The sequence below is a fragment of the Macrotis lagotis genome, chromosome 2, assembly GCF_037893015.1.
Source record: "Macrotis lagotis isolate mMagLag1 chromosome 2, bilby.v1.9.chrom.fasta, whole genome shotgun sequence".
Classification (NCBI taxonomy): Eukaryota; Metazoa; Chordata; class Mammalia; order Peramelemorphia; family Peramelidae; genus Macrotis; species Macrotis lagotis.
The window spans coordinates 175,563,726-175,578,211 of NC_133659.1; the positions used below are offsets into that span (position 1 = coordinate 175,563,726).

The following is a 14,486-nucleotide window of genomic DNA, read 5'->3' on the forward strand; positions in this document are numbered from 1 at the left end:
GGGAGCAAATAGGGAATGGTTGAACAACTCTTAAACCAACACATTATATACATGTAAGTAAATATATCTGAAAAGTGCATACAGTTTTTTTGAGCAAAAGGACTAAAATAAAAACTCCAGGAATAGGAAATGTACATGTAAGAGGTCATATGTGACATGATCTTTTGTCTACTCCAATGCTGGGCTATTTAGGGTACCACATCATATGGAGCATACTCAGTCTGAGAACTGCCATACTCATTTATAACCACTGCAGCTTTCTTAATCAGGGCATTATTGTGGTCTTCAGTTTCTAATGAGATTTCCTAATTAGAAGTTACTGCTTCCATACTCACTGTAGATAACTTCTCAGTTTGCTACTTAACATATTCTATTCACTCTTGTAATTCTGAAGTCTAGGGTAATTCAGGAAAAACTTTAGATTTTGCCGCACTGATTGCTAATAACAACTTCTCATTAATTAAATGATTAAGATTTGATTCCCCCACTCCAGCTTATTAAATATTATTTTCTTCTGCTTAGGGAACTCCAAGTGAGAAAATACTCTCTATTAATACTGGTTATCACCTTGTTTTCACTATATATTCTTTTAAAAAAATTTTTTTAAGGCAGTGGGGTTAAGTGAGTTGGCCAAGGTCACACAACTAGGTAGTTATTAAGTGTCTGAGGCCAAATTTGAACTCAGGTCCTCCTGACTCCAGGGCTGTTGCTCTATCTACTACACCACCTAGCTGCCTCTCAACTATATATTCTTTTTTATATTCTTTTTTTTAGGGTTTTTTTTGGGTTTTTTTTTTGCTAGGCAATGGGGTTAAGTGGCTTGCCCAAGAACCACACAGCTAGGTAATTATTAGATATCTGAGGCCAGATTTGAACTCAGGTACTCCTGACTCCAGGGCTAGTGCTCTATCCACTGCGCCACCTAGCCGCCCCTCAACTATACATACATACATACATATATATATATATATATATATATATATACATATATATATATAATTTTTTTTTTTTAGTTTTTGGTTTTTTTGCAAGGCAAATGGGGTTAAGTGGCTTGCCCAAGGCCACACAGCTAGGTAATTATTAAGTGTCTGAGGCCGGATTTGAACCCAGGTACTCCTGACTCCAAGGCCTGTGCTTTATGCACTATGCCACCTAGCCGCCCCTTCAACTATATATTCTTAAGAGTGACTCAGAGCACTGAGAACTGGGTGACTTGCTCAAGGACACAGGATTATTATATTTCAGAATGGGATCTTGAAACAGATCTCTTTAACTTTGAGGTCAGTTCTCCATCCAGTATATTATTGCCTCTCCTAGTTATGTAAAAATTACTTTGAAAAATCTCCATTCCCATATATTATTGTTCATATTTCTATATAAACCCCCCAATCTAGGATTAAATACATGTTAAGGGTGTTATATTAACAAAGCAAAACCACAAAGATAGATAATTATTTATAATAACTTACAATTATATTCACAATGTTTCAGCTACGAGAAAGATCATAGCCAGTGTCACCTCAAAAGCCTTGTCATTTCTCAAAATACATTTCTCAGAATATCAATTAAAATATCTTCTCAAGTATTCTCATCCTCCTTTTTACAAGGTAAAGGTTAAAACAATAGCATCAGGAAAGAAATATTCTTCATCTCCTTTCTTCTTGCCTACTCCTGTGTCTTTTAAGACATTACTCTTAACAGATTCCTCAATAAATTTTCGATTTAATGTTTCTTACTCTAGAGGAAGTGAAATGCTGCAGTGGAAAGAATGCTGGGCAGGTCAGGAAGACCTGGAGTTCAAATTTGACTTCAGGTCTCAAACACTTGCTAGTTGTGTGACCCTGAGCAAGTCATTTAATTTCTGCTTGATTTGATTTCCTTAATTATAAAATAGGAATAATAATAATAGAACACAGAGTTGCTGTGAAGATCAAATATTACAAAAAGTGCTTAGCACAGTGGCTAACACTCAAATGTTTATTTCCTTTCCTTTTTGGATGTTAAACAATTCTCTCAAGAAAGTTTTTGTTCCTGTTTTTTTCTCTTATCTCCTCAATTACTTTTCAATCTCTCCATTAACTCCATTAACTTTTCAATCTCTCAAAACTGTCAAGCCCATCTCCCAAATCCTCAATATTCCTCTGGGCTCTTAGAGTCAGAAAATTGTAATGATAGCCTGCATAGAAGGGGTAATTGGAACCAGTGTTACAGACAACTTTTTAAAAGAAAAACTGCTGCTCTATCAAAAGTTTTATATCCAATTTACCTAAACTTAAAAGAATCAAGAGATGCAACATGACATAGTCACACATAGAAACCAATCCTAGCACTCAGAAAGATCTGAGTTCAAGTTCTTCTTTGACATATACACAGGTTCCAGCTAATTGCTTAACCTGTCTGTGCTCTTCATCAACTCTCCATGACTATGAGTTGCTGAACTTTTGCCAATCTGCTTTACTAGGAGTTCCCTTCAACAAGAAAATCTATTGGGATCAAAAGGTTAAAATGTTTCCCTTTAATATATTTATATTTTTACTTTCATAGTTTGGACCACCCAAATATCAGGACCTTTGCTTAAATTAATCAAATATTTTATGCAGCATTGACACAATTTTTCATGATTTCTCTTGTACTTAATTTTGGAATACCTATTTGATTAGGCCCACCTGTTTATATGACTTCAGCAAATTTTATCCTTTTAGTGCTCCAGGCACTAAAACCCCCTTCTCTGCTAGAGTGGCTTTCCTTACCTGAAAGTCTGTACAACAATGAAATCATAAATCAACACTAAAAACCATTTTTTAGACTCAAACTGAAGTCAGGGTAGTAATGCACCTAAATTTAAATTGAGGTTAGCAAATGCTCATTATTCCTCTTTGTTTCTGCCACTAATAGCAGCAAACATTTATTAAGGAACTATTAAGTGTACAATCTTCTGACTATGGGAGACAGTTTCCATATCTTTTAAGTGAGAGGAATAGAAGAGATGATTTTCTCCAGCAGTCTATGATTTATTAGCCCATAACTGCGATCAAAGGTTTGGGCATTTCTGAGAAACCTTTAATCTTATAACCAAAGGGAAGACATTATCTAAGTTAATTCACTTAAAAAAAACAATTAAAATACATAGGAGTCAAAGATATGTTTTACTGTCCTTCTAAACAGAGATGCCAGGATCTATATACAAATCTCAAATGGTAATATATTAGAGTCTAAGTAACAGAGGAATTTCTCCTGGAATGTAGGATTGTACTCTACTATCAAGGAGGAGACTGTATCAGCAGAATGGAGCCTGATAAAGGGAAATTTCTGTAGAGTGATATTTATGGGTGGAACAGTAAGGAGGGAAATACAATGGGACAGCATTCATGGGCAGAATTGAAGAGCTTGGTCTGGACAAAAGCTGCTTGTGATGTATAATTTACCATCTCTGGGAGAAGAGAGGGGAGGGAAGGAGGAAGAGAATTTAGAATTCAGAATTTAAAAAAAATGAACATTGTTTTTATATGTAACCAGAAAAAAACATAGTATTAGAAAAAACATAAAAGAAATCTGTCAAAAATTGTAGACAGAGTAGAGTGAGTTGAAGGAAATAAATGAGGAAAAAGACCATAAAAAGATGATAAACTTAGAACTAGAAGGAGCATTTAGAGATCATTTAATCCAATTGCCTCATTTTACCAATGAGAAAAGCCAAGGTTTAGAGAAATTCCATCAATCAATCAGCCAATCAAAAATCATTTATTAAGAACCTACTATGTTTAGGTACTGTGCTAGGAACTGGGTTACTTACAAGTAGAAGTGACCTGGAATCAACTTTAATTAGCTTGAGAGCTGGCTATTCAGTTTTCAATGAGAGCATTTACACCTCAGAAATCAGCAAATGCTAGAAATCTAGGCTTGATTAATTGTTTTGTTGATTATCTAGACTTAAGAAAGTGATGGAGAAAATGTTAATAATGGAGTTTAAATTTAACAGTGTATCTAAATGGTCTTTTTTTGTGTGCATGTACGTGTGTGTGTGTGTGGGGGGGAACAACCGGACCTGGTTGTTGAATATGTGCCAGCATACTTCTGAGTACTAGTATTTGTTTTTAAAAAAGAAACAATTCTTACTTGCTAGGAGCGTATATTCTAATAGAGGAAGAACAACAAATACATATATAAGAATATACAAGATGAAAATAAAGAGAATAATTATAAAGTAGCTAAATTGAAAGGTACTTTAGGAAGGAGGGCACTTGTAGTTGAGATGTTCACAAAAACTTCGTCCATAGGATGGTGCTTGAACTTTGCTTTGAAGGTGAGGAAGATGGAAGAGGAAGGAGACGAAATTCTTTCTAGGGTTGGCTGAGAACCAGGGCAAAAGCAACAACATAGAAATTTCAATATACAGGAGTGATGTCTAATGAGACTAGAAAGATAGATTGGGGCCAGGTTGTAAAGGCCTTTCAAAAACGAAACAAAGAAGCTTATATTTTATCTTGCAAGAGCCACAAGAATTAATTGAGAAGGCTTATTCAGATCTGTTCTTCACGAAAATCTCTTTGGCAGCTGAGTGGAACATGGACTAGTATAGGAAAGCAACTTGAGGTAGAGAGGTCAATTATTAGGGTTTTGAAATCCAGGTACTGAAAGCCTGACCTAAGGCAGTCAGTAGCTGTGTGAGTGGAGAGGAGTCAGGTGTACAAGATAATATTGAAGTATTCATCAAAGACTTAGTAGCTGATCATATCTAAGCAGTAAGGGAGACAAGTTGAGGATGTTGCTGAGGTTACAAACATAGGAGATTAATGTTGAAGCTGGCTATTCTTTTATTCTGCTATATCAACGTGGCATACTTGCTAGAATTGTGCTCAATAGCTTCTGTACCTCTAGAAAGACCATGGCCCCTATACTGAGTCATGCTATCCACTGCTTTCATCCCTACTTTCTCATTTTTAACTAACCCAGGATGACCTGGGTTCAAATCCTGCCCCAGACAATAGCTACAGGACAAGTCACTTAACTTTTATGCTCCAGCTTCCTCAGGTGTAAAATAAGGAGTTTGGACTGGATGGTCTCAAGTCCCTTCTGGTTCTAATTTTCTAATCCTGTGAACTAAGCAATGACCCTTCTCTCACATTTTCATACAATTTCATGTTTTCATGAAAGTGAAAATTCTGATTTTAAAACACCTTACACCTTTTCTTCCCTTCAACAGGATAAAAGGGACTTGGGTTATGTGTTTGAAATTACAAATTGATGGGGGTTTTTTTTTGCTGTTCTTATCCTTTTTAACTTCCTGTATATAAGGGTTCGAGCTTCTTGGTGCAAAAATTATAGTAGGCTGACCTTAGATAGGTTCAACTAGGGGTAAAGTGGATAGAGTGCCAGATCCAGAGACAGGAAGATTCATCTTTCTGAATTCAAACCCTTACTAGTTGTACGATCTTGGGCAAGTACCTTAAACGTGTTTGCCTCAAATTCCTCAACTGCAAAATGAGTTGGAGAAGGAAACTAGCAAACTCCAATATCACTGCCAAAAAATTCCCAAATGGAATCAAAGTCAGACACAACTGAAATGACTGCACCAGAGATTTTAGATAAAACAACTAAGTAATTCTGAGCGGCCTCAAAAATTTTTCTCATGACCAGCAATTTATCATAATTATTTTTTTCAGTATGAGATTTAACAATTATAGTCAACAAACATTTATTAAGCACACGTTATGTGAGAGACAGAAACAATAAAGAAACTAATAAAAGTAAAGCCAAGACATTTCTTTTTTTTAAAATACTTTTGATTTTGTTGTACTGTTTCTTGAAGTCTCATGAAATTATTTGTTTCCATTTGCCTAATTCCAATTTTGGGGTTTGGGGTTTTGTTTTTTTTCAAGGCTATGGGGTTAAGTGACTTGCCCCAGGACACACAGCAAGATAATTATTGTCTGAGGTCACATTTGAACTCAGGTCCTCCAGACTCCAGGGCTGGTGATCTATTCACTGCCCAACCTAGCTGCCCTGAGGAACTTATTTCTAAAGGAATTGATATTTAAGCACTACATTCTACTATGAGCTAGTCACTGGAGGTGCAAACAAAGCAAAACAAAACAAAAAATTTCAAAGCTTTCACTTTCCAGAGAAGAGAATCCCAGAGGCTTGGGGCTTTGAGGGCAGGGTCTATTTTGTTTTTGTCTTTATCTCCAATGCCTAAAGTAGTCCCACTTATTTAATAGGAACTTAATTTCTTGAATTGGAAATGAAATGCCTTTTGTCATATTTTACATTAACTACAACCTTTCCATCATGCTATACTTTACTGGTCTTACTAACCTGAAAAACAAAATACACCTTTTAATAAATCCACCAACAAATATTAGAAAACAACTCTGTACTAGGGGCTAAGCTAGGCAGCAGAGATCCAGAGACAAAAGGTCCTGCACTCAAGAGTTTACAACTAGTGAGAACAGACCAGATAAGACAGATTGATCTATACACATAAATATATGGATACAAAACATTGGGGTAAAGGCACTAATGGAAGGAACAGGAAATGCTTCATTTCAAGTAGAAGATGTAGCTGGAGCTGATCTGTGAAGTAAGTCAGGGGTTTTAATAGGCAAAGGAGAATTCAGAATTCATTCCAGGCATGGGGTACAGCCAATACAAAGGGCATGGAGGGAGATGGAAAATCTGCATGTGAGGAAGTTTAAAGGGGAAAGCTTGGCAAAATCATGTGTGTGTGGAAATTAATGAGAGATAAGGTTAGAAAGGTAGAACTGAACCAGATTATGAAGGGCTTTAAATGTCAAACTGAACTTCCCTTTGATCAAAAGACAAGAAGTGGACAAGAGGACAAATGCAAGAAATTCTTTGGAGGTAGGAAGAAATGAGATTTGGTGAGTGAAAGTGAGGGGTCAAAGATAACAATGACATGAACCTGGGTCACTGGTAGGATGATAGAGTTTGTAGGGCAGGATGGGTTTGGAGAGATAATGAATTAGTTGTGTTGTGGACATGCTACTCCATACTACTGCAGTCCTACTGAGTGGAATATTCTGTCTTAAGAGTTAATATTCCTAGTGAAGTCCTCTTAGGGTTAAAAATCATTAAAACAAAGACAGACTATTATTTTTAGAAGAAAGAGGGAGAGAGACCTTGCATTCCAAACCAGGCACCCTCCTGATTCTGTTAGGGAGGGAAAGAGTGGAATATTTCCAGAGAAGATACCTTGCATTCTTAGTTAGCCACCTATTTGCTGATAGACTGGGAGAACAGTAGACTGCCTCCTCTTGTTTGATGAAAAGTACTAAACTAAGAAGACAGATTCTCTAAGACCTTGAATACTCAGACATTAATTTATTTAGACAACAAAAGACCATCAGAAATCTTCTGATATCCTCACCATCTGGATGGTGAGGCAATATTGTATGAAAACATTTTATTCTTCTCTTTGTTACCAGGTAGATTTTTTTTGTAAAGATTGTAACTCTGAAAACCTTAACCAATCAGGTTGGAAGAGAGGGGGCTGGGGGGGGGGGGATCGGGCTAGGCCATATAATCTTGCTTGACTGTAACCTGGGGCAGCTCCTTGATCTTCACTACCTTTGTGAGATTTGGAGTGTGTCCTTTTCTCGAGAAAAGCCAAAATAAAGTTTCTTTTTTGCTGAGAGGAATCTCTATTTTTTTTAAGTGGATTTTTATCCCACATACTACCTAGGAACTATAAGCTGCTCTCTTACTGTTAAACTCTCAATAATGTCACTTCCCTGAAGTAAGACATCAGAGTCACTTCGCCAGAGAATAGACTGGTATTAAAGAAAAGACCAAGGTAGTTAAATAAGGAAATATTTTCATTTTTAATGATCAATGCATGAAGGTTTAAATCTACTGGAATTTTCAGGCAGATTCTAATGATGAATGCTGTTATTGCAGGGCAGAGAACAGCCAGGCAGGAAGTAGTAGGAGAGGCTAAATTTCAATCTGGAATCAGTGGTGTCAGAATTAAAACTCTCTCAACAAGAGGAAGTTGAAAGTCTGCTCTCCTTCTTCAGGTCCACATAGGAAATTTGCTAGTGTATAGAAATTTGCCTTGTATATTGTAGGGTACTTTGTAAATGCTTGCTGAATTGGAATTGGAAGTCTCTATATATGGGCCAACAGTATTGGCTGACTTTTTAAAATGTAAACAAAAGACCCAAGAGGGTTCAATACTGAAATGCTGATGCTGATATGTTATGTAAACATGGAAGAAATTTGGATTATTTTAACTAATTAAAAAATTAACTAATCAAATCAAAAATAATTCCAATATTGGTTACATTAAATTTAGAGAAGTACAAAAACACTCAAAACTTCATCCTGATGAAAACAGGTCCATAAAAAAAGTAGTTCATACAAAGGCCAACCACCCACCCTGAAAACTCCCCCAAAACAAAACAAAAAATCCAAACCCAACCCTAAACCATTGGGCTTTTTAAAGAAAGTACTTGGGGGAGTCTTTTAATCTCAGAAAAATGTTCAATTTAGGAAAGAATTGTACGTTGACTCAAAGCTTCATAGATCATAAAGAGTTCGGTTTTTGATGTCTGAAAGAAAGGGCCGTGGCACCTCATCAGTCTTTCTGTTGCCCAACTCAGCAATGTTGTACTTGACACTGTCAATGACCTTGACACTGTACTTCGCTACAGGGGCCAAATCAACTGGCTTCCATCTCAGCTCTTTTCTTGTCCAGTCACTATCCTCATCATTTTCAAGGCCATTTCCCCTTGGTCTGATGGAACCTGGTGGGGAAAAAGAGTCCAAATATTAGTATTGCTATTGTTGGATTTATTTAGGGCTCAGTGTTGAGATTAAGGGGTAGTATCCAAGAAATCACAGACTTTTAGACTGAGAACTGGAAGCAAACTTATAGGTCATTTAAACTGCCTGATTTTAGAGGGAGGAAGTAGAGAGAGGAGGGGAGGGGAAGACAGGGGAAGAGAAGAGAAGGAGGGGAGGAGAGAAGGGAAAAACAAAGAAAGAATAAGTACAGGCATATCCATGAAAACATAAGTTTATTTGAAATAAGGTCCTGGAGGCAGTTGATAGCTTCCTAATTCCAGATATCAGATCAATGTTATATCAGGGCTTTGCAGTGTTAGGAGTAGGGTAGGGTGGCATTTAATTTTTAATTCTTTTTTTGTTTGTTTTTCTTTCTTTCTTTTTTTTTTGCTAGGCAATGGGGTTAAATGACTTTGCCCAAGGTCACACAGCTAGTCAATTATTAAGTGTCTGAGGCCAGATTTGAACTGAGGTACTCCTGACTCCAGGGCTGGTGCTCTATCCACGCACCATCTAGCCACCCCTAATTTTTAATTCTTTCAATTACACATAAAAATAATTTTAACATTTTTAAAAAATAATTTTTGAGTTCCAGATTCCCTCCCTTCTTCCACTTTCCTCTTCTTGAGAAGGAAAGCTTCCTGATTTAGATTATTTATAGCTAAACATACTTCTATATTAGTCGTTTGAAAAGGATGAACAGATTAAAAAAAAACCCCAAAGCAGAAGCAACCTTGCTCATTCCTTAATCAATTGTTCTTCAAAGAATCCCTTTTTTACACATCTTTCTATAGCCCCCCCACCCCATTAATCTACACAACCTTCTATATACCCTCTTATCCCATTCCTGATGAGAGTAAGTGTTCAGAATAAGCTCTCTGTCCCTATCTAATTCTTCTGTATCAATTCTTCTAACACTTCATTTGTATAAGATGGTAACTCTGCTTGTTTATTTTGGTTTTTTTTTTTACTTTTGAGAACTCCATTCTACTAGCTCTATCCCCATCTTTCCTTCTAATTGCCCAGCTACTAATAACAAGCTTGGACATATGTTTTACATTTCTATGTATAGATAATAAACGAGTTGCCCTTATTGAGTCCCTTGTGATAGCTTTTGATGTTTACCTTATATTTCTTTTGGCTCTTGTATGCCATATTTTCTATTAAGTTCAAATTTTTTTGCAAAATCATGAAAGTCTGGCAATTTGTTGAATGTCCATTTTTTTAATTCAATATTATGCTTAATTTTGCTGGTATGACATTTTCGGCTGCAAGTCCAGGTCTTTTACTCTTCAAAACACTTTTTTCCAAGATCTTTTAAAATCACTGCTGCTAAGACTTGTGTAATCCTAATTGTGATTCTGCCATATCGAAAAATTTTTTTCTTGTTGCTCCTAATTTTTTCCTTAAGCAGAGGATTTTGGAATTTAACTATGATATTCCTGTAAGTTTTTCTCCCAGCATCCATTTCAGGCAGTGATTGGTAAATTTTTTCTAATTCTACTTTCCTGTCTTGTTCTAACAATTTTCTTTAATTATTTCTTATGTCATTGTGTCAAGAAGTTTTTTTTTTGGTTTTTGCAAGGCAATGGGGTTAAGTGACCTGCCCAAGATCACACAGCTAGGTAATTATTAAGTGTCTGAGGCCATATTTGATCTCAGGTCCTCCTGACTCCAGGGCCAGTGCTCTATCCACTGTACTACCTAATTGCCCTTCAAAATTCATTTTTTGATTGTAGTTTTAAGTTTTTCTTATGTTTTCTCTTTTTTTGATCTGTTCTCCAAAAGTGATGTTTTTCCTATGAGGTGTTTCATGTACTCTTCTATTTTTTCATTCTGTATATTTTGTTTTAATATTTCTTTGTCTCTTATAGCTTCATTGACTTCCCATTGTTCCACTCTAATCTTCAAAGAGTCATTTTCTTCTTTAAGATTCTGGATCTCCTTTTCTAGTTGGTTTACTTTCTTTTCATAATCTTTTTTTCCCTTGAGTTGTATTTATTTTCTTTTTAAATTTTTTCTCAGTCTCTCTTGTTTGATTTCAAAAGTCTTTTTTGAGTTCCTCTATGTACTATTTTTGAGTAGGTAGCCATTTGATGTTACTTGTTAGGGTAGAAGAAGCTTTTTTTTTGCTTCAGCATCTTTTGATGAACCCCAGTTTTCTCTATTCTCATAGGAACTGTCTAGGGTAGGGTTTCCTCCTTAATCTGCTCATTTTTTGAAATTTTTTTTTAATTTTAGAAAGGTTTTATTTATTTTGAGTTTTTTTAGAAGTTTTTTTCTTATATTCTTCTATTGCTGTTATTGGGGGCAGTGGCTCTGATCTCAGGATCCTTGTCTTGGGTTCACCCTATGTACTACTTTTACCCTCCAAGTCATAGCTGGGGTCCCTTAACACACTGTGCTGAAATTGATCTTTCTCCCTGAGAACCTTCCAGAGGCTATAGTCTTCAGCTCTCCTGCCTGGGACCAAGACCAAGAACTCAATTCTTCTCTAAAGCCAGTAGCATCCAGCACCATTGCATCTATCCTCACCAGGGCATGTGCTAGTTCCTTCTTTCCCAGGACCTCATCTTATCTGAACAGCAGGGCTGCATTCCTTATCAGCAGAGATTTTCTTTCTTCCCTTCTCAGACACCTGACTCCCTACACCATCCTAGAGATGAAAATCTCTGTGGCTAATTTGAGGACTACCTCCCAACCCAGCAGCCCCTAAGGCTGTCCTTTTTCTGTTACAGGGAGCTAGCCTGGAGATGTTTTTGCTTTACTCAATAAGTCAGACCTCGGTCTGGAATCTTTCTTTAGATCGTCTGGTTTTCCCAGTAGGAACACTGGATCTTCTCTTGTTGTTCCAGAAGGAAAACTGTTCTGCTAAAACTTTTATTTGTTTTTGTCAATCTACTTTTACCCTGAGATTTTTTTGAATTTTTAGTGGAGGAAACCTGGAGAGCATGGAATTTTCTGACCTACTCTGACCAACTTTCCAGAATCCTCTCAAAAAATAGATTTAAAAGTTTGCTTTGATCTGCATTCATATACCATCAGTACTGGAGAGGAATAACATTTTTTTATCATGAGTTCTTTAGAATTGTCTTGGATCTTTTTATGGCTAAGAATAGCCAAGTCATTCAGAGTTGATCACTGTTCAGTTTTGCTATTACATAGTTGTAACACAGGTTGTTTGTTACACAGGAGTACAATGATTTGCTCAGTTCAATTTGCATCAATTTATATGTCTTTTCAGGATAATAATTAATTTTTCATAATTTTAATCCATCCTGGGTAGCATTTAATTTTGACGTATTAATGCTATTATTGGCAGATTATATTGGTCAGACAATATTACATAGGGTCTGCTATAAAGCAGTAGGATATTAAACATAAAAATGATACTTGGAGCATACTTTTATATCTTTTTGTTTGTTTGTTTTTGCAAGGCAAATGGGGTTAAATGGCTTGCCCAAGGCCACACAGCTAGGTAATTATTATTAAGTGTCTGAGGCGGGATTTGAACCTAGGTACTCCTGCCTCCAGGGCTGGTGCTTTATCCACTGCACCACCTAGCTGCCCCTTGGAGTATATTTTTAAAAGAAGCCAAATTTCTTATGCCAAAGAGCTTCAGGTTGTACTTTCAAAGAGTCATGAAAGATCTAAAAATAACATGAAGGAAAACTAATAGAAATAATTGAATGGAAAGTTAGAAAAATTTAAAGATGGTTTGAATGTATGAAATGTCTTTTCCATAATAAAGAACCCAGAATGACCTGCGCTGTCAGGTTTCCCCCAGCAACACTGTTAAATTGTGCTGAGTTTATGCATTATCTGTTGTTCCTTTTGTAACCAACAGCATGGTTGCCAGTTCATTTCTTCATCTCAGTGTTCTCTTTTCTCTTTTCTTTTTTTTTTTGAAAGGTTTTTGCAAGGCAAATGGGGTTAAGTGGCTTGCCCAAGGCAGTTAGGTAATTATTGTCTGAGGCCGCATTTGAACTCAGGTACTCCCGACTCTAGGGCCAGTGCTCTATCCACTGTGCCAACTAGTCACTCCTATCTCAGTGTTCTAAATGCTTATAATTCCCTTGGGACTCCCCCACCCCACCAGACTAGCTCCTTCTCTTTGGTGCCCCTATGTTCCTCCAAGATACCCCCTTGTACCCAGTCAAAAACTATCATTCCTTTAGTGCATAATCCATTTTAGCTAGTTGTTAGGAAGAAAGTATTTGATTTCATGAATTCACTCAATTCTATTCTGTTCACCTTCTCAATTGGTCAATAAGTATTGTTAGCCTCAAGAATTATGACCCTCTAAAGGTGAGTCCCATCTTAGGACTAAACAGTTTAGAGATACCCATTGTGTTGTGATCCCATTTTGGGTTTTCTTGGCAGAGATACTGGAATTGTTTACTATTTCCTTCTTCAGCTCATTTTACAGATGAGGCAAGCAGGGTTAAGTGACTTGCCCAGGGTCACATAGCTAATTAAAGAACTCAAGGCCTGGTAATCTATACATTGTATCACCTAGCTGCCCTAGAAAGATATAGCTCAGGCTAGCACTGCCACACCTCATAAAGCATTTGAAGGTTTGTAAAACTCTTTATACACATTCTCTCATCTGAGCCTCATACTACTCATACAAAGAAGGTACAATGGTTATTTTTATGTCTATTTTACAAATGAAAAATTGAAGTTGAGAGTAGTTAAATGATTTGCCTGTGGTCCCTCAACCAGGAAGGTATTTGAACCCAAATGTTTCCTTGGCACAACTCCAGCCTTCTTCCCCATATAGCCTTCTGCTCTCTAATATACCTGGGCATTCCACTCTAGAGGCCACATGATTTTCAATCTCATACAAAGGCTGTGTTTTTCTTACCATGTGGCCAGCCTTCAAAATCCAGAAGAAAGAAAGGTTCTTGTGGGATTTATAGAAAGCAGATGTATCATAAGACTGAGGATTAACATAGAGAGGCTTCCTTTTCATCTGATTGAAAGTAGTCAACTCAGGCCACTTCAGTTTACGCAGCCATGCCTCCTGACCTGTCAGTGACAAGAAAGACAAAGAAATGAATATTATCAGCTGTCTCCAACAAGACCTTACTATCAGTGACTAAAAATGGCTCTAACCCTTAGAAATGGGCCACCCAAGTCTATCTGCAGTGCAGAGAAGGCACAGATTTTAATTTTTTGCCATGTAATTGTTTAAAGTCAAACACTTCTCTAGCAATCTGATATGGCATTAAGAGATTCTCATAAATAACTGAAGAGAGCTCCTAATGCAATCAGCTGCCCCTGATAGACAAAGAACAGACATGTGGAAGGATGATGACAGTAGTTTGTGGGGCACTCCTCAAATCTGAAATGGGCATCTGGCCCCCTCCCACTTTTCTAGTTTCCTTACACCTTACTCTTCCCTACGTTCTCTACTATCCAGTGATACTGGCCTCCAAAAGTGGAAGTGGAAGCAAGGTGCTATCCATCCTTACACTTCCTACCTTCTCTAGTTTTCACTTCAGTTCATCTTCCATTCTGATACCCAAGTGAATTTCCTAAAGCACAGATCTGAATATGCCCTTCCCATTTCTGCCTCCCCTTCATTCAATATCTGTGCTCCCCTCCATCTCTAATATTATATATAAAATACTATCTGGTGTTTAAAGCCCTTCATAAATTGCTCTCTTCCTACCTTT

General features: G+C 36.9%; 1 protein-coding gene across 1 annotated transcript in view; it reads right to left on the reverse strand.

Moving 5' to 3' along the window:
• Positions 1 to 7,822: 7,822 nt before the first annotated feature.
• Positions 7,823 to 14,486, reverse strand: part of SCPEP1 (serine carboxypeptidase 1) — a 31,501-nt gene continuing 24,837 nt past the window's right edge. Inside the window, exons 12-13 of the mRNA XM_074223656.1 lie at positions 13,673 to 13,836; positions 7,823 to 8,765 (exon numbers count right to left, since the gene is read on the reverse strand). Of these exons, the coding sequence (XP_074079757.1) occupies positions 8,697 to 8,765; positions 13,673 to 13,836 (233 nt within the window). The 3' untranslated portion in view covers positions 7,823 to 8,696. The remainder of the gene's footprint in view (positions 8,766 to 13,672; positions 13,837 to 14,486) is intronic.